Source organism: Oncorhynchus tshawytscha, linkage group LG10, assembly GCF_018296145.1.
Source record: "Oncorhynchus tshawytscha isolate Ot180627B linkage group LG10, Otsh_v2.0, whole genome shotgun sequence".
NCBI lineage: Eukaryota > Metazoa > Chordata > Actinopteri > Salmoniformes > Salmonidae > Oncorhynchus > Oncorhynchus tshawytscha.
Window position 1 is genome coordinate 42,486,382 of NC_056438.1, and position 20,271 is coordinate 42,506,652.

The 20,271-nt window shown below is 41.7% G+C and overlaps 1 protein-coding gene across 4 annotated transcripts in view; it reads right to left on the bottom strand.

The window, feature by feature from the left end:
- Nucleotides 1-20,271, bottom strand: part of LOC112260234 (fibroblast growth factor 12) — a 55,843-nt gene that overhangs the window by 28,291 nt on the left and 7,281 nt on the right. Inside the window, exons 1-3 of one of the 4 annotated variants that reach the window (XM_024435174.2) lie at nucleotides 14,631-15,895; nucleotides 13,330-13,377; nucleotides 8,849-8,959 (exon numbers count right to left, since the gene is read on the bottom strand). In XM_024435174.2, the coding sequence (XP_024290942.1) occupies nucleotides 8,849-8,959; nucleotides 13,330-13,377; nucleotides 14,631-14,829 (358 nt within the window). In that variant the 5' untranslated portion in view covers nucleotides 14,830-15,895. Of the gene's footprint in view, nucleotides 1-8,848; nucleotides 8,960-13,329; nucleotides 13,378-14,630; nucleotides 15,916-20,271 lie in introns of those variants that run through there. The other 3 variants (XM_042328561.1, XM_042328562.1, XM_042328563.1) reach the window with 3 other exon arrangements.

Consider the following 20,271-nt stretch of genomic DNA (forward strand, 5'->3'; position numbering starts at 1 on the left):
TCAGTGTAACCTTCGGCTATGTTGTAGAGGTACGTGTTAGTGCCTGGTCGTGATTTTTTCCGTTGTACATTTTGATTCCCTGTGTTTGGGAACGTAACTATTGTGAGCACCCTGTGGTGCGTTGGTGCTATTAAAAGACGCACAGCATTTCACTCTCTGTCTCCTGCATTTGACTCCACACCCACGACACCCGGAGCATTACAACTGTCCTATCTTTGACTTCGCCATCTATTGTTTTCTCCAAAGTTTTGTCATCTTCCATAAATTACGGCCACGAATCCAACACAGAAATAGTTAGAAATAATCAAATGAAGCGCTGGTAATATGGAAAGATAGCTGATATGCGTTTTTCTACATTGTAATGGACCGCGGTACAGCAAAGCAAAGTCAGCCCATGCTCATGACTCATGGTTCTCACAAATGATAGGCTACAATGACTTTGCTCATGATCATGCACGCCACAAATAAAACGTAACTAACTGTAAATTCCTTCTTCTTCTTTGGTATTATGGCTATCCGCAAACAAATGTTATAGGTGCAGGCTGCCACCTACTATATTGGCTGTGTATCAGCCTACTATTCTGTATTATAAACGGGTTGGTTTGAGCACTGAATGTTGATTGGCTGTGGTATATCAGACCGTATATAATGGGTATGATAAAACATGTTTACTGCTCTAATTACGTTGGTAACCAGTTTATAATAGCAATAAGACACATCGGGGGGTTGTGATATACTGTATGGCCAATATACCATGGCTAAGGGCTGTGAACACCTCCGCGTTGCGTCGTGCCTAAAGAACAGCACTTAGCCGTGCTATATTGGCAATATACCACATACCCTCGGGCCTTATTGCTTAAGTATGAATTCATTATACATTATACAAAATTACCAACTAACCCTGCACCCATTGAAACCTCACCACTATTCCACGACTTTGGCCCTATCTGATCCTACTCCAGGCCAGCAGCCCAAACATATTTTCTGCAGTAAAATCTTGTACACCCTGTGGCGATCCATCATTCAGGGCTGGTGGGGCAAATAAAATAAAATATAAAATATATACACTACCAGTCAAAAGTTTTAGAACACCTACTCATTCAAGGGTTTTTCTATTTCGTCCTATTATTATTTAAAAAATGTACCCCCTTTTTCTCCATAATTTCGTGGTATCCAATTGGTCATGTCCCATCGCTGCAAGTCCCATACAGACTTGGGAGAGGTGAAGGTCGAGAGCCGTGCGTCCTCCAAAACACAACCCAGCCAAGGCGCACTGCTTCTTGACACAATGCCCACTTAACCCGGAAGCCAGCCGCACCAATGTGTCGGAGGAAACACCGTACACCTGGCGACCTTGTCAACGTGCATTGCTCCTGGCCAGCCACAGGAGTCGCTAGTGCGCGATGGGACAAGAACATCCCTGCCGGCCAAACCCTCCCCTAACACGGAACCCAAACCGTCTGCGCGCATGTGCCATCGTGCACCATCGTGCATAAATGTATTTTGTCCCCCCTCACCAAACGCGATCACGTCACGCAGGTTAAAATATCAAAACAAACTCTGAAACAATTACATTAATTTGGAGACAGGTCGAAAAGCATTAAACATTTATGGCAATTTAGCTAGCTAGCTTGGACTTGCTAGCTAATTTGTCCTATTTAGCTAGCTTGCTGTTGCTAGCTAATTTGTCCTGGGATATAAACATTGACTTGTTATTTTACCTGAAATGCACAAGGTCCTCTACTCCGACAATTAATCCACACATAAAATGGTCAACCGAATCGTTTCTAGTCATCTCTCCTCCTTCCAGGCTTTTCTTCTCTGGACTTCATATTGCGATTGGCAACTTTCATAAATTAGGTGCATTACCGCCACCGATCTTGTTCATCTTTCAGTCACCCTCGTGGGTAGAACCAATGAAGAGATGGCACGTGGGTACCTGCTTCTATAAACCAATGAGGAGATGGGAGAGGCAGGACTTGCAGTACGATCTGCGTCACAAATAGAACTGACTTCTATTTTAGCCTGTGGCAACTCAGACGCTTGTTGGCGCGCGCAGTGTGTGTGGGTGCAATAATTGAATAATATAGATTTCTACATTTATTTTGCAACGCGAGTGCACGGTGTAGTCAGCCTGTAACCCAGATGACGTTGGGCCAATTGTACACCGCCCCATGGGTCTACCAGTCACGGCCAGCTGCGACAGAGCCTGGATTCGAACCAGGATCTCTAGTGGCACTGATAGCACTGTGATGCAGTGCCTAAGACCACAGTGCCTCTCGAGATGCAAGTGTTTTTCTTTATTTTTACTATTTTCTACATTGTAGAATAATAGTGAAGACATCAAAACTACGAAATAACACATATGGAATCATGTAGTAACCAAAAAAGTGTTAAACAAATCAAAACATATTTTATATTTGAGATTCTTCAAATAGCCACCCTTTGCCTTGATGACAGCTTTGCACTCTCTTGGCATTCTCTCAACCAGATTCATGAGGTAGTCACCTGGAATGCATTTCAATTAACAGGTGTGCCTTGTTAAAAGTTCATTTGTGGAATTTCTTTCCTTAATGCGTTTGAGCCAATCAGTTGTGTTGTGACATGGTAGTGGTGGAAAACAGAAGATAGCTCTATTTGGTAAAAGACCAAGTCCATATTATGGCAAGAACAGCTCAAATAAGCAAATAGTTATTATCATTACTTTAAGACATGAAGGTCAGTCAATACGGAAAGTTCCAAGAACTTTGAAAGTTTCTTCAAGTGCAGTCACAAAAACCATCAAGCACTATGATGAAACTGTCTCTCATGAGAAACTGGCTCTCAAGTCTAAGTCCTTAGTAAGGGTAGACATCGAACATTTATACCCTTTGGGTCCTGCCATAGAGTTACATTAGAAGAGCCCTTGAGCCAAGAGCCAAGAAGGCTCAAGTTCATTGGCCACAGATAAAATGAAATCAAATCACGTTGTATGTACAGTAGCTGATCATGTCAACATCTTACTTTCAAAATCTTAGCTAGCAGTCATCATCATGAATCAAGTCGACAATCTACTGGCAAATCCTTTTTAATCCTGATCATGTGAAGAGAAATAAAGACGAGAAATAATAGATCAAATGTATGCTGCTCATCGGCCATAAACAGTACACAACAAATTGGAAACTTGCAAATTCAACAATGAGTGGTTTCGAAGGAATCCGTGTTATTTGAAGTGTATCGTTTTTGACATGCAAAGACCCAAATGGCGTTCACCCTAATAATTTGGTCTATTTTTACCTCTTAATTTCGCCTACTGTTCCAACTTGGTGGTGCACATGTAGCCTATAACCTGTTTTAGAGAAATGTAATCATCGAAAATGAGCTTTCGTTGTCTGCTTATATGCCCCCTTTATTTATCCTACGGTCTTGAATTGGTGTACAGGGAGTACACTGGAAGAACGGCCCATGTTCTGAATTCTGTCCCTGTACATTTCAAAAGTGCTGAACAAATAGTTATATCGACTACGTCCGTCATCGCTCGCTCATTAATGTTTTAATCGAAATTACGGATTGCCTCTTATCCGCTTGTCATCCCCTTATGCCATAGTTTGTACATCTCAATTGTCAGTAGAACCCACATTTGTTTAAGCAAGTCAGCCATATCAGCTATGTTTTTTTAAAAGGCAGTAAATGAGGATGAATGAACTGTTTCGCTACAAGACAAGGCTCCGCTAGGTGTAGCAGTGGTAAGGTGTTGGGACAGCTGTTGGGACTCTGCTGTTGGGACAGCTTTATGTAGGCCCTAACCGTTTGTCACCGTTATAGTGCAATTAATGTATTGTTTAGTGTTGTGTTGTGTAGTGGCTATGCTGGCATGCATCCCACATAATTGTTTTGCCCCACCAAGATTTATCTTCTAAAATCGCCACTGCGTACACCCAAGTACTTCTCTGCAGCTTCCACCACAACATCTATACTCTGTGATTTACATTCCAGTCCTGCGGTACAATTGACAACTGTGGCCATGATTGCCAAAAAAACAACCTTACCGAAGCACGTTATTCCTATCACTCTCTATTGGCCTCGGTCTACTCACAGGTAGCCTCTTAAGATCCCTCACCCTGGACCCATCTTTCTCTACTACTCTACTTACTGCCTCATCATACGACACCTTCTGTACTACTCTGATCCTGGAATCCTCAACCTGCCTTTCTCTCACCAGACACCTCTGATCTCCAGCACCATGGGAACCCCTACACACAGAACTTTTCACACATCTAGGAAACTCCCTCATACACACTGCTGCCACATGACTATAAGCTTGACACCTAAAACAACGTAATGGATTCGAGACAAAAGCTCTCACGGGATTACTGACCCATCCTAACTTAACTTTATCTGAACTCAGTAGTACAGATAGTGTCTTCTCTGTTTCACCACACTCTCCACTGGGTCTGCGTCGCACCAAACTGCGGGTGTCACAGACACGGCGAACTTCAGTTGATCCTCCTCAACACTTAACACCACTCCAGTTATCACTCCTTTCAGCAGAGCCCTGCTCCAGAGAGGAAGGAAAGTCACAGTTCTTGTCCTATAAGTTCCTTGATTTTTTTTTTTGCATGTGCCTTTTCAATATCTGGACAGACACTTTTTTCTAGCTAACGTTACACCAATCAAAGCAGTGGAGCGTGAAGTCAGAATGGTCAGAACCATTCATCTTGGGGCGATGGGGGGAGATGGTTTGCAAAATGCTATCATCTCACGCAATTACACAATTGATAAAATTGTCATATACACTACCGTTCTAAAGTTTGGGGTCACTTAGAAATGTCCTTGTTTTCGAAACATAAGCACATTTTTTGTCCATTAAAATAACATCAAATTGATGCCAGCATCCCGGAGTTGCCTCTTCACTTGACATTGGGACTGGTGTTTTGCAGGTACTATTTAATGAAACTGCCAGTTGAGGACTTGTGAGGCATCTGTTTCTCAAACTAGACACTCTAATGTACTTGTCCTCTTGCTCAGTTGTGTACCGGGGCCCCTAACTCCTCTTTCTATTCTGGTTAGGTCCAGTTTGAGCTGTTCTGTGAATAGAGTAGTACACAGCATTGTATGAGATCTTCAGTTTCTTGGCAATTTCTTGCATGGAATAGCCTTCATTTCTCAGGACAAGAATAGACTGATGAGTTTCAGAAGAAAGTTATTTATTTCTGGCCATTTTGAGCTGTAATCGAACCCACAAATGCTGATGCTCCATATACACAACTAGTCTGAATAAGGCCAGTTTTATTGCTTATTTAATCAGAACAACAGTTTTCAGCTGTGCTAACATAATTGCAAAAGGGTTTTCTAATGATCAATTAGCCTTTTAAAATGATAAACTTGGATAGGTAACACAACGTGCCATTGGAACACAGGAGTGATGGTTGCAGATAATAGACCTCTGTACGCCTATGTAGATATTCCATTAAAAATCGTCCGTTTCCAGCTACAATAGTCATTTACAACATTAACAATGTCTACACTGTAATTCTGATAAAATTTTAATGTATTTTAATGGACAAAAAAAATGTGCTTTTCATTTTAAGTGACCCCAAACTTTTGAACGGTAGTAATATATATATATATATATACACACACACACACACACACACATACATACATATAATATAGAGTACCAGTCAAAAGTTTGGACACACCTACTAATTCAAGGGTTTTTCTTTATTTTTACTATTTTCTACATTGCAGGATAACTATGAAATAACACATATGGAATCATGCAGTAACCAAAAAACTGTTGCGTCGAGCAAACCCGTATCTGGGAGCGTAATCATAGCCTCAAATGCATTAGCATAACGCAACGGACAAATACCCCTAGAAACTTTTCCTATTCATGAAAATCGCAAATTAAACTAAATAAATATATTCAAACACAAGCTTAGCCTTTTGTTAACAACACTGTCATCTCAGATTTTCAAAATATGCGTTACAGCCAACGCTAGACAAGCATTTGTGTAAGTTTATCATGGAATAATGCTATGCTAGGCTCTGCTGGCAGCAGGCAACATTTTCACGAAAATAAGAAAAGCAACCAAATTAAATAATTTACCTTTGAAGAACTTCAGATGCTTTCACTCAGGAGACTCCCAGTTAGATAGCAAATGTTCCTTTTTTCCAAAAAGATGACTTTTGTTGGCGAAAAAGCTCCCGTTTCTTCACCATGCTTGGTGAAATCGACCGAAAAATGCTACAACTATAACGCCAAACTTTTTTCAAAATTAACTACATAATATCGACAGAAACACGGCAAACGTTGTTTAGGATCCATCCTCAAGGTGTTTTTAACAAATATATTCAATAATATATCCGTCGAGGTTAGTTGGTTTCTCATAAGAAGCGATTGGAAAAATGGCTACCTCAGTATTTTACGCAAGGTTTTCTGCAGGAGACACCATGTGACCACATGCCATATATGGTCCCTTACAGCCATTCTTCAAGGGAAATGCCTAAAAAGACGTCACAATGCTGTAGACACCTTGGGGAAAACGTGGAAAACGTAAGCTCATTCGTAGCTCATTCACAGCCATATTAGGAGTCATTGGCATGAGGCGGTTTCAAAAAATGCGGCACTTCCTGGTTGGATTTTTATCTGGGTTTCGCCTGTAACATCAGTTCTGTGGCACTCACAGACAATATCTTTGCAGTTTTGGAAACGTCAGAGTGTCTTCTTTCCAAAGCTGTGAATTATATGCATAGTCGAGCATCTTTTCGTGACAAAATATCTTGTTTAAAACGGGAACGTTTTTCATCCAAAAATTAAAATAGCGCCCCCTAAATCCAACTGGTTAAACAAATATATTTTAGATTCTTCAAAGTAGCCACCCTTTGCCTTTATGACAGCTTTGCACACTCTTGGCATTCTCTCAACTATGGTTCCTAGAGGGCAAAGTAATCCTTGAGTAAATAGTACATAAATACTGATCCTGGGGCTTAACCTATTCCTGAGGGATTGTTCACAATGCAGAGACTGTTACCCCCCGAGATACATTCCTCCAGGGTGACTCCTTTAGGGAAAGCTGTTTCTTCACTGTGACAAGGTTCATAGGGAGACACTGTAAAGATTACTGCTTCGGTGCATGGCAAACCGACTTGGAGAGAGCAACCACTGTAAAAGTGGAGGGAAATTACTCGTGGAATGATCCTTTGGACCAGATTTCTCCTGAGAATGAAGTTCCTTCGATTGGACTTATTCCCCACCATGAACATCCACAGCGAAATTGCAGTTGTGATAATCACAGGCTTTAGACCTGAATAAATCAAAACACTAACTAGGTTTCCATCCAATTGGTGACAGATTTTCATGCGAATATTCTAAAATTTGCATTAAAACAATATGCGCAATTTCCCACCAGATGGGTTTACCATGAATTTGACTTGTGGATAAAAGGCTATGAGTGATGATGTAATGCACATTAAAAAATACCTTTTGCGGTTAAATTTCCATGCATTGAATAAAAAATACAAGTTAAATGGGTTTTCATTGCATTTTCAACTCTACTGATGGTTTTCTCACCATAAATGTTGAGTTATATAGCGTGTGCCTACTCTGGTATTGGCACTTGTGCTCTAGCCAACAGCGTGGGTATAGCCTACATTATGAGATAATTATGGACAAAAGAGCAAAATTATTTGAATTTGTCAAACGGCAGCTAAGCATCGATGATTATGTCACCAGAATAAGACCCTCGATATTTATTGGAAAGGAGCATCAAGCTCATCACCTTGCACTTTCACCACACTGTGAAGTTCACTATAACTATAACTTATTTAATCTGTAGCCTAATAAACTGCATGCTTTCCGGACAAGTTGTAGTGGTAGGACCACATGTCACGGCATGAATCCAAGTTTACTTCGATATATATGGTTATTATATAAATATTTGTCCATAAAAGCATTTCTACCGACATTTCTCGCATAATTCATTTTACCGACAAAAAGATCCTAACCTTGCCTAGCATATTTTGTTTTGTCGACAATTGGAACATTTATTGTTTCCACCATTTTGACATTCTTTATACAAAGTGCTTGACTTGCATAAAAAGGTTGAATGAAAACCTGGTTAATGTGGCACTTACATCCACACAGTGGCACACAAGGGATGTTTTGCTAGGCGCCGGGTGGTGCTTCCATTTGATATAAAAAACATATTTTAGTGTTCTCAGTTGAACATGCAAATTTTAATCCAAATTGTTTTTCTTTTCTATCAAAATTATAGGCTCTAGGCTGTTTATTTCTCAATATTACACTGATGTGTAATATTGTCTAAAACTGTCACGCGAGGCAAAAAAATGATATATGCAAATTGCTCATCTGCAAGACTTTGTTTAAAAGTTCGACCCAATTGATTGTTCGCAGCTGGTGTATTTTACATAGTTATATATCTTGGCAGTAGATGTTGGCACTTAGCTATAACAACACTGCACACACATTTGCACACACATTTTGATTCACAGTAAATACTAAATAGCAGGCCAAATTGGTTAGCTTAGCAAGTCTGTCATGCTTTGATCATACAATACCATAAAGGAAGTCATACTAAATGGGGTAACGTGAGTATCCCAGTTCAGAGGCTTTAAAAGTGCATCCTTCCTTCCTTCCTTCCTTAAAGTAATCACTGATTAGAAATGACTAGACAGGTGAAAGCTATGTGGCGGAGCCCTTGCGTTCACCTGTCAAATCATGTCTAACCACTATTCATTCTGTCAAGAAAGGAAGGACACACTTTTAAGAAACTGGAATTGGGCCAGTGACTAGTGGTAACCATGCGGCATGCTGGGAGTCGTAGTGCCTAACCCAATTACTCACTGTAGTCGCTGTTCTCGTCCTTGCTGCCATCGATAGAGCCGTCCGGCTGCATCTGCAGGTAGAAGCCCTGCTGGCTGAACAATCGTGTCACGATGCCTTTCAGCTGCGGCTCTGAAACAAAGGACAGACCCCCACCACGCCCCACCCCCCAGGGGCATGTCAGACCACACCCCTATCACTTCACACCTCGCCACTGCTGCTCACATTGACAAACTAGTAAAACAGATGTTGGGGATGTGGTTAACGGTAAAAAGCCTGGGTACCAGATTGGGGTCAGAGGTGAGAATTGACTTGGCGTAGAATAAGAAAATTCAAGAGAATCAATGGGTGGGCTCGTAGTCACGACAGTAACCTATGCATCTGAACTGTTACCTTGTTGTACTGCCAACTTGCTAGCTAAGGTATCTCCTAACATTTATAAGACAAACTGACCCTGGAATACGGATGCATCTGTAAAAATGATGTATATCTACTGTACTCTTGTAGTCTGGTGATGTTAATGAGTGGTTCTTGAAGGTAATGTTGTAATCTGAAATGTAATACAGTATATTATGGTGCAACAGCAACTGGCCTAAGTTTTGGGGTTTTGAGGGTTGAGATTGACCTGTTCTTCACAATTTTTATGAGATGATTGCCTTGTGGGAATATTCACATTGTCACTGTTCACCAAGGGATGAATCCTAACCTTTTTTGTGCTTAACTTGAACTTTTGCGTAAATAATGAATGGATGTCGTTGGGATATTTGTGCAAAAACAACAGTTGTGCACAATCATCTCAAACTGGTATTCTGCCCTAAGTAACTGTTTGCTCCTAGATGGGCCTGGTAACGTTGGTGAGCCGGGACCCATAATGTGGGTTTGAGTAACAAAAATCCACAACTGTATGTTGATTGTGCCGTTTAGGGCTTTCAACACCACAACTGATCCCCAATCAAAGGCTATGGTTATATCCTGAGGAGAGTCAGCCCAAAATGTTATACCATCTATAAATAACTCTTGAGTTTACCTTCCAACTTGGTGGTGCTGATGATATTTGGAGGAGAGCCGAGCTAGCGCTGGGCTCAGGTTGCAGCAATCAACACTTGTGAGGGAGCAGGTGGATACGGAGTTTTAGCCCAAGGCTATGGGAGTCTTCTCTCCCAAGGCAAAAAAAAAATGTATGTGTGAATGAGACTGTTTATCGTTTGGGAAAGGGTGGGGGTGCTAGAAGATCACGTTGTGAGAAACAATAATCTGCGGACTCTCAGGAATGATTCACATGCAGTTATTTTGATTGTGTGGATAGTTTCATTTCGATGGAGCTCATCACCAGTAGCACTTAGCAGTGAAAATAGATTCTGAGTAAACGATCTTGCATTTGGGATTTTTGGTCGTTCAATATTTGGCCTTTATGAAAGCACGTGTTAGATTTGGATTGAACAGCAGAGGCATGAAAGGAGCACCTACAGTGCCTTCGGTAAGTACTGAGACCCGTTGACTTTTTCCACATTTTGTTACGTTACAGCCTTAGTCTAAAATGTATTAAATAAATACAAATCTTCAGCAATCTACACACAATACCCCATAATGACAAAGATAAAACAGATTTTGAAAAATGTTTGTTAATTTATAAAAAATATATACTTATTTACATAAGTATTCAGACCCAATGCTATGAGACACAAAATTGAGCTCAGGTGCATCCTGTTTCCATTGTTCATCCTTGAAATGATTCTACAACTTGATTGGAGTCCACCTGTGGTAAATTCAATTTATTGGACATGATTTGGAAAGGCACACACCTGTCTATATAAGGTCTCACAGTTGACAGTGCATGTCCGTGCAAAAACCAAGCCATGAGGATGAAGGAATTGTCCCTGGGGAAGGGTACCAAAAAAATGTCTGCAGCATCGAAGGTCCCCAAGAACAGTGGCCTCCATCGTTCTTAAATGGAAGAAGTTTGGAACCACCAAACTCTTTCTAGAGCTGCCCCCCTGGCCAAACTGAGAAATCGGGAGGAGAAAGGCCTTGGTCAGGGAGGTGACCGAGAACCCAATAGTCACTCTGACAGAACTCTAGAGTTCCTCTGTGGAAATGGGGGAACCTTCCAGAAGGACAACCATCTCTGCAGCACTCCACCAATTAGGCCTTTATGGTAGAGTGACCAGACGAAAGCCACTCCTCACTAAAAGGCACATGACAGCCCGCTTGGAGTTTGCCAAAAGGCACCTAACGTCTCTAAGACCATGAGAAACAATGTTCTCTGGTCTAATGAAATCAAGATTAAACTCTTTGACCTGAATGCTAAGCGTTACATCAGGAGGAAACCTGGAACCATCCCTACGGTGAAGCATGGTGGTGGCAGCATCATGCTGTGGGGATGTTTTTCAGTGGCAGGGACTGGGAGACTAGTCAGGATCAAGGCAAAGATGTACGGAACAAAATACAGAGATCCTTGATGAAAACCTGCTCCAGAGCACTCAGGACCTCAGACTGGGGTGAAGGTTCATCTTCCAACGGGACAACGACCCTAAACACAAAGCCAAGACAATGCAGGAGTGGTTTTGGGACAAGTCTCTGAAAATCCTTGAGTGGGCCAGCCAGAGCCCGGACTTGAACCCGATCGAACATCTCTGGAGAGACCTGAAAATAGCTGTCCATCAAACCTGACAGGGCTTGAGAGGATCTGCAGAGAAGAATGGGAGAAACTCTCTATATACAGGTGTGCCAAGCTTGTAGTGTCATACCCAAGAAGACTCAAGGTTGTAATCGCTGCCAAAGGTGATTCAACAAAGTACTGAGTCTGAATACTTATGTAAATGTGCTATTTCATTTTTATTTCCTTTTTTAAATGTTATTAAAAATTAGCATATTTCTAAAAGCCTGTTATTGCTTTGTCATTATTGGCTATTGTATGTAGATTGATGAGGGGAAAAAAATATTTAATACATTTTAGAATAAGGCTGTGACCTAACTAAATGTGGAAAAAGTAAAGGGGGTTGAATACTTTCCAAAGACACTGTATATTATGGAAGTGATGCTGCTTATGGAGTCATGCAAAGGTTAATTTGAAGCACGGTTGAAGTTAAGGCAGTTGTGATCCAACTGGATCAACCATCATATAATCTGTGAAAGTGTAAAATAACGTTCACCATCAAACTGAGAGTGAATGGAAAGTCGCAATCTGGAAATAATGAATCCTTCACTTTGCCTGAGCTAAACAAACAAAATTGTGTTTGGATGCAAGTTCATTATTCTATTGAATTTTCTTGGTCTTTAAATTAAACAAACCATTCATTGATCAAGATCAGATCTTTCGAGGTGTAGTGTGAATATGTGGACGGGTTCAGATAGGGCTGATGGTGTAGCATCAGAATCGGGGCTAGTGTCCACAGTGGATCTGTAGGCCTCCAGAGCTGGTCCTGGAGCAGATTAGTGGCATTTGATCCATACTGTAGTTGAGCCCAGGGTTGGCCTGCAAGCTGACCTCGCAGCAGTGGAGGTTCATGTCGCCTCAGCTGTACACTATTCTGTCCATCAACCCACAACTCACTTCCCCTCGGGGGTGGAGCCATCAATCTCTGGGACAGGCCCGCCATCATCCATCATGGGTAGGGCAGAGAGAGTGGGGGCTAGCTGGCTAAATCACATGTGATAACTGCACTTCTGTAAATAAAGGGCTAAGTAATCACTGACAGCAGAGCACGTCAGCTCCATTCAGAGGGGCGGGAAACAGAATGGACGTGCGTTTACGTGCAAGTGAAGTATGCTGGTATGTGTGGGAGGAGAAAGAAATAGAGGGCGAGGGAGTGTTTAAGTATGAGTTTGAGAGAGACGGGTGGACATTGAAGGAGCAAATGACCTGTTTTTGCGCTTGGGATATGCCTAGTATGGGAGAATGTGCCTGTGTGTATGAATGCTGACTGGAGCCATTCAAAATGGCACAACTTTACGTGTATCGATGCAGAGACATACACGGGGACATTTGGGTATGTTGACGAATGGCGTTATGACCATGAAATGGTGAATGATCACCTCAACTGCTACCGTCGACAAGTTAGACAGGGAAAACACAACAGGTCGATGCACACAAATAAACAGACTGCCACCCAGTCACACAGCAATACTCCACATGTGACATACATGTTAAACACAAACAATGACACACTGGAGGAGGAAAACGAAGAGAGAGAATAAAAACTGATCTGACACATACGAACTGAAAGACTGAGACAAAAAACGAGAGGCAGAGAGTAGCCAAGGACAAAGAGACTACTGGAAGAGAGCGTTACAAGGAGTAAAGAAAAATAAAAAAATAAAAATTGAAAGCATAGTGTCAAACAAATCAGCAGAGGGGTCACCGGCACCAGACTGGTGCTATAAGCCATCTCCCACCCACCTCCCCTCCCTCGCAACAGGGGTATCTACATGGGCGCGAGATGGGGCGGGGGGTGGAGACGGAAAAAAACACAGCACACACGGATGGAGGCTGAGCTACTAACCTAGCCTGCCGCCCTTACGGGACACCTGTGGAGGTTTGGAGGGTGCATCTTACAGGGGATAAAAGGAAAAACAAGATTCTTTTAACAGACAAATTCCTCCAGCATTGGCTGTTTGTCAAAATGCTAAAATCATTATAGCAGTATAGGGATATGAGGTAAAGGACATGTGCTGTCTGTCTGTCTATGGTCCAGTTTGGTCTGTCTGTCTATCAGTCTATAGTCCTGTCCTGTCTGTCTATCAGTCTATAGTCCTGTTCTGTCTGTCTATCAGTCTATAGTCCTGTTCTGTCTGTCTGTCTACGGTCCTGTTCTGTCTGTGATTCTGGTCCGTCTGTCTGTGGTTCTGGTCTGTCAGTTTGTCTATGGTTCTGGTCTCTCTTGTCTGTGGTTTTGGTTTGTCTGTGATTCTGGTCTGTCTGCATGTGTTTCTCTTCTGTCTGTCTGTGGTTTTGTTCTGTCTGTCTGTATTTGGTTCTGGTCTGCCTGCCTGTCTGTCTGTCTGTCTGTGGTTTTGGCCTGTCTGTCTGTGGGGATGGTGCACCTGCTGTACATCACATGACAGCCTTTGGTTCGATAAGGAGAGGAATGATTTGCCCGTTCCTCTTTATCTGTGCACCAGGAGGATGGGAAGAATGATACCTTAGCATAGTAGGAACGGAGCCTGTGTCCATCAATACGCCGGGGTAGCCTCTTAATCACTATAGCTACCTCACTAAACTGCAATAAACATCCCCACTGCAATAAACATTTACCATTAAACATTTCATCTCAAAAGAGCCTTGGTGCACTGCGGTGCAACTTATCTTCACTAAGTCTCAATTTGCATTCATTATTGAATTCTTTAAGGTAGCATTATTCTACTTGGCAAGGGGGATGTAAAAAATAAATCTGGATTAAAAATATATGTTAATATATGGAAGCCAATATTTGCCTTGCCTTCTAATAGAAATGCACAGCATTTGACTATATGATAGGATGGCAATAATGGTGCCAAGATAAACGATCATTCTAACCACAGCAATATAACATACATATTGGTAACGTCACAACATATACATCGTTTTACATTGAGGCTGATACGGCAGGATGTGGGTAAACTGTTGTGTCTTGCGGTGGTTCTCGACAGAGCTATGTGAGCTATGGAACAGGTGGAATTTTCGCATCGCATTCTCGGGCACCGCGGATAAATCTACCTGCAGCCTTTCAGATGGACTAGCTAGAGCCTTCGACTGCGGTAATGCCTTAGCTCGGCTCGGTCGAGGGGCAGGGGGAACCGTTGCACACAAAACTACAGCACTGACCTGGTCGCCGCCGAGCGGCTGGTCTTTTCTTGCCACTGCAGAAACGGACTTTGCTGAAGACCCCCAAGAAATGCCGCTCGCATATGGAACGTGGGTCTTTGCTGGGGCTGGGGCGCCGTTTAGTAGTGGAGACCCGGTCACTGTTTGACTCCCTCGCCTGGCGTTTCTGTCGGATCAAGGAGCTGGCGATTGCGGCCATCTCCCTCGCGGGCGAGCCGAACCGAAACCGAGCCCAGAATCGTTGGACAGATGTCGAGTTGTGTGCGGCTGTTTGGTGCAAATGGAACCGGGTAGAGAAAATCGAATTTACGGTCCACGGGGTTTACTCAAATGTCATTCCGATCCCCTTTAGAAAATCCACCAAGTCCCGCGCATCCATACTGCATCCTGGGGAACGATACCAGCCTACAGTCACAAATTCCTTGCAGGGAAAGCGTCAAATGCCATTGACTCATAAAACATATGCCGCAAATTTACGCACGGATAAAAGCATGGCTACAAAATGTAGGTTATTCAAAAAAAATGTCACAACAGTGGTAAATAAGTTTGTGTGTTGTCGGAGCGTGCGTGCGTGCACACAATTGAGTCTCAGGTATTTCAGTTGAATGGCGCCAAGTCTGACAAGATCGACTCTGTGCAATCCTCATGTGCACGGAAAGTCGGTAAGTGGCAAAATATCCAGCACCATTAATGCATTCGAGACACCTTAAACTCCACTGTAAACAATTTCATCAACAGCTGCGTTAATGCAACGCCTCGTAACTGTTCAACGTATTAAGCCAAATACAACGCCGAATCGAGAGGCGACGAGAGCTAGGCGACTGTCTGTTTGGCTGCCCCACTCGCTCTCGAGGACTACGGGCATTTGTGCCAGCGCGCCAGCACCTCTACCAGGAGCAGACACCGCGAGCACTGTCGGGGAAAGACAATGGTCTGCGAGAATGCAGCAGCAACATGGTGATTTGGGCTTTTACGATGAGAGAAAACAAATATGCGTTTTGTTGTTATTATTGTCCGTAGGTAGGCTATAAAGATTTCCCCAAACGCGTTTTTTTTTCTTATTGCCCACAAAACCATTGGTGTAGCCTAAAGGAGTATTTCCAATGAGTTCCGTATGGATGTGTGGCGTGTGCTATCGCCGACCAGGCAAGCGTGAATGGGCTCACCTTTCGATCTCTCTCACTCTACGCAATCATACGTGATTGAGGTTTGGATGAGGAATTCTCCGGGGCACAGAATAAATGAGAGGGGCACGGAGAGAGCGAGAGGCAGGAGGGGCAGCGGAGTAAGGGGGAGAGTGTGTGTCTGTACACGTGCATGTTAGAGAGAGAGTGTACGTGTATGCGTAAGGGAGAGACGGAGAGCGCGGATCTCCAAAATAACGGTGTGCTGTGGTCCCTACACGCGGTCAACACCAAACTGTCCACGGATTTGAGAAGCACGTCGGTGCCACATTTTTTTTTTCATGAGACAAGAGTCTTTCTTCAGTTTGAAATGGAGCAGTGAAGAATGTTATATCATCTGGTGCTACAGGGACAACTTGGCCCAATGGTATTCAGACTATACCGTTCAAATTCCATTGGTTTATGAGTCCATTTCGCAAACATCAGTTTTATATTATATTGTTTTATACACTGCAGCATTCAAGTACATCCCTATTTAATTGGGTCTCACATTAGTTCGAAGTGTCTATGGACACGTGATGGCTAAAGAGTTTATGCAACATCACCCTATACGAATCCCAGCGCACAATGCAATGCATATACTGGTAGAAATAAAGCACATATTGATAAGGCAGCGACAACACAACAGGACTAAATTACAGACATATACACACACACGTGAATCACATGAAATACAGTGACTTTATGTGAATTCTAATTTGGTAAAAGTAATATTCTGTTCCATGCGTTATTACAGTGTCATTACATTACAAGGGTGTCATGACACAAGTGTAACAAGTGTTATATCAAGTCTGCCAGTGTTAGTGTTCTGGCATTGGCAGGCCCTCTCAATGAAAGTGGCAACTCCTGACCTCTTGCATTAACTGATGAATGGCGGTGTGCGTGTGTTTTTTTTCTGGTGCTGTGTCCTATATCACGTGTGTGTCCACATGTAGGAGCACACACGCGACAGCGGCTTAGAGGGTGGGAGGGAGAATGACGTGAGTCATACAGTACATGGAAAACCTCTTGCCTCCCTGCCACAGAGAGTTGGCATGAAACATTCAGGGGTAAACTTTGTCTGGGTTTGACATCTCTTCTCTGAAAACGGAATCAATGATTGAGGAAGCTACTGTCTCGCTCCTTGTCTCGACTCTACCCCCTGTCTTCTCAAGTAAGTTTCAAAGTAAGAGACAAAATTGTCAATCAAGGGGCCATTTGGGATCCATAGCTTATAAGTCTGGGGCGGTGAAAGGGGTTTGAGTGTGTGTGTGTGCGTGTCTTGTGAGTTAGTGCCAAAGTGTTCATGCATATTGTTAGGTGGGGGGGGTCCAAGCGCATATATGTCAAAACTGATATTTAATTACTACCAGAAAATATAATCAATAGCAAATCCCAAATGACATCATTTATCATTTTTACTGTTTGTCGCCCTGAATGGCACCCTATTTCCCTAATAGTGCACTACTTTGAACCAGGGCCTATAGGGCTTTGGTCAAAAGTTGTTCACTATGTAGGGATTAGGATGCCATTTACTGTAGGATGTATTCACTGTTTGTCGCCCCACGTAATTCTCTGATATACCGTTCCGTGGAGAAGGGGTTCATGAGTATTATGGAGAATTCTTGGAAAGGGGAAATGGCTCCCACATAATTAAATTATATATCATCTCTTACAGAATACAAATAGAATAGCTCTCTATGTTGGCTCTACTGTGGTGCCGAATAAAGACAAGGCCCAAAATGGGACGTATGTCATTGTCACAATAAGATTTAAAAAATATATATTAAAAAATAAGCTTTTCCCTAATGGAAACTGAATTGTACATTACATGTAAGTTCTCTCTCCTCAAGATGCCTACTGCTTCATTCCATCTGTCCACACACAATGTCTTCTTGTGTGTGGTGCGATTTACTGTAACACAAGTAGTTACAGTAAAACCCCTCATTTGTTTTCATATTGTGGATGTTATCATTGTATAACTCTATTCAATCTATATTATTGTGCTGAAATGTCAACATTAAACAGTCTCTATTACATGACCTATTCTTGTTTTCTCTATAGTATATACCCCTATAGGTAATATATTTACTGTGTAGCATTGACCTTCATTATTTTCTACTATCAATACCCTCAAATGTCTCCCATCAGAGTCAAGTGAGTGATTTTTTTTTTTCATTCCTTTTAAACATGTTATGTTTTTCTACTTCATCACTTGTCATAGTGTAGACACTAATCAACATATATCACAGCATGTGTATGTGTATGTAAACGTTAGTAAATACTTTTTGTGTAGTTGTCACTGTTCAAATCCCACTGGGCACAGACGTCAGTTCCAATGTCTAGTTTTGATTTATCATTTGGTTGAGTTGTCAAATAACATGAATTCAACATGAAATCAAATAAATGTATCACCATGTCATTGGATTTAGGTTAAAAGTTGGGTGACAAAAAAAAAAGAAATGCTCTTACGTTGATGACGATTAGTTTTCCACATTTATTCAACGACATCAAAGGTTTTTAGTGTTGAAATGATGTGGAAACAACGTTCAAGCAGTTTTTGCCCAGTGGGATACAAATGCTCCTTTATTTGTTACTCAGCAAAATTAAGTCATTTGTGTCTCAACAAAGCTTAAAGGTCCAATGCAGCTGTTTTTAACCTCAAAATCAAATAATTTCTGGGTAACAATTAAGTATCTTACTGTGAACATATTTCTATAAAAATTGTCAAAAAGAAACAGAAATAGCTTCTTAGCAAAGATCAATTTCTCAAGCAAGAATTTTGATAGGACTGTCTGGGAGTGGTCTGAGGGGAAAACTGAAAACTAACTGTTATTGGCAGAGAGGTTTGGAACTCTCTTTCTTATTGGTCTATTAATTAACAAATGTAACGCCTGGTGATGTCACCAGGCAGGCCAAAACTCCATCACATCAAAACAGTTTGAGATTTCAGGCCATATTTTCAAACAGCGTTTACACAAAAAATGCATTATCATAATTTTCACAATTACACAGTATTATTTCAACCTCCTAGTGTGGAAATATACATATAAAACATAGGATTTCACGTTTTTGACTACACTGGGCCTTTAAATCAGCATTCAGTCTGTTGTAGAGTGATTCTCGTTTCACTAGACAGGAAACTCATAATATCACTAACAAAATTTTAATTTTAATAGATTCCTTCAAATTCTGAAAATATTTAAACATTTCACAACAACGTGGCCAAAGTGATCTTGTTCACCAGCTGTGAGCCTGTCAACCCCGCGGTACAGTGCCACAAGCAGGCCACGGCGTTCCAAGAAGAGCACTACAGATTTCCTTATATCTACCGCCATCTTGTGGACATTGCGTCTTTGTCATGCGTCAAGTATTTTAGGGCTCAATTTCAGTTGTCTTGTCATTAGAGCATACTGCATTTGTTTTTTTCTTGTACATAAAACTATTTACTGTACTGGAAATGTGACCATGTGACACAAAGGGAAGTGTGATACTGAACTTTTTCATGATATAATAAGAAGTGCATATTAGATTGTGTTACGTTGTGTACTCTATTGGCACTTTTGTAAACTATTGGAATACATAGTTGCAATCCTCTCCCCCATTCCATAAACAGAATGCAGCATGATGGAATGTCAGTTTTAGTGCCCTCAGGAAATAAAGTATACATTTCATGGCCAGATCTCCATTTTTTAACTAGGTAAGTCAGTTAAGGAGAAATTGAAATGTTCAATGATGACCTAGGAAAAGGCTAACTGCCTTGTTCTGGGGCCTTGTTCAGGGGCAGAACCACATATTTTTTTGTATTTTGATTCGATCTTGCAACCTTTCAGTTACTAGTCCACCTATTATGTAAAAGGTCAGAGTAGATACATGTAACTAAAATAAAGGGCATACTTGAGTAAATAAGGGATACAAAGTAAGCAATTAACTTCTCATCATACTCAGGGTCGTGTATAAAAATGCCCAGTTGGCCATTATTTTGTCTAACATCGCTAGAAAAAGAGATCTCAGTGACTTTGAAAGAGAGGGTCTCAAAGGAGCATAAGGAGGGTGTTTAAAGGGTGGGTGTGTGTGTGTGTGTGTGTGTGTGTGTGCGCGTCTCAGTCACCAGATCTCAACCCAATTGAACACTTATGGCAGATTCTGGAGCAGAGCCTGAGACAACATTTTCCACCACCATCAACAAAACACCAAATTATGGAATTTCTTGTAGAATAATGGTGTCGCATCCCTCCAATAGAGCTCCAGACACTTGTAGAATCAATGCCAAGGTGCATTGGAGCTGATCTGGCAGCTCACGGTGGCCCAATGCCCTATTAAGCTACTTTATGTTGGTGTTTCCTTAATTATAGCAGTTACCCATAGTTGCCTTGCCTTTATAAAAATACTCAACATTTTGCTTATAAACATTTATACTTGTGTACTTGTCAAGAGGTTGTCCATGCTCTCATAAAGTAAAGGAAATACAATGACAA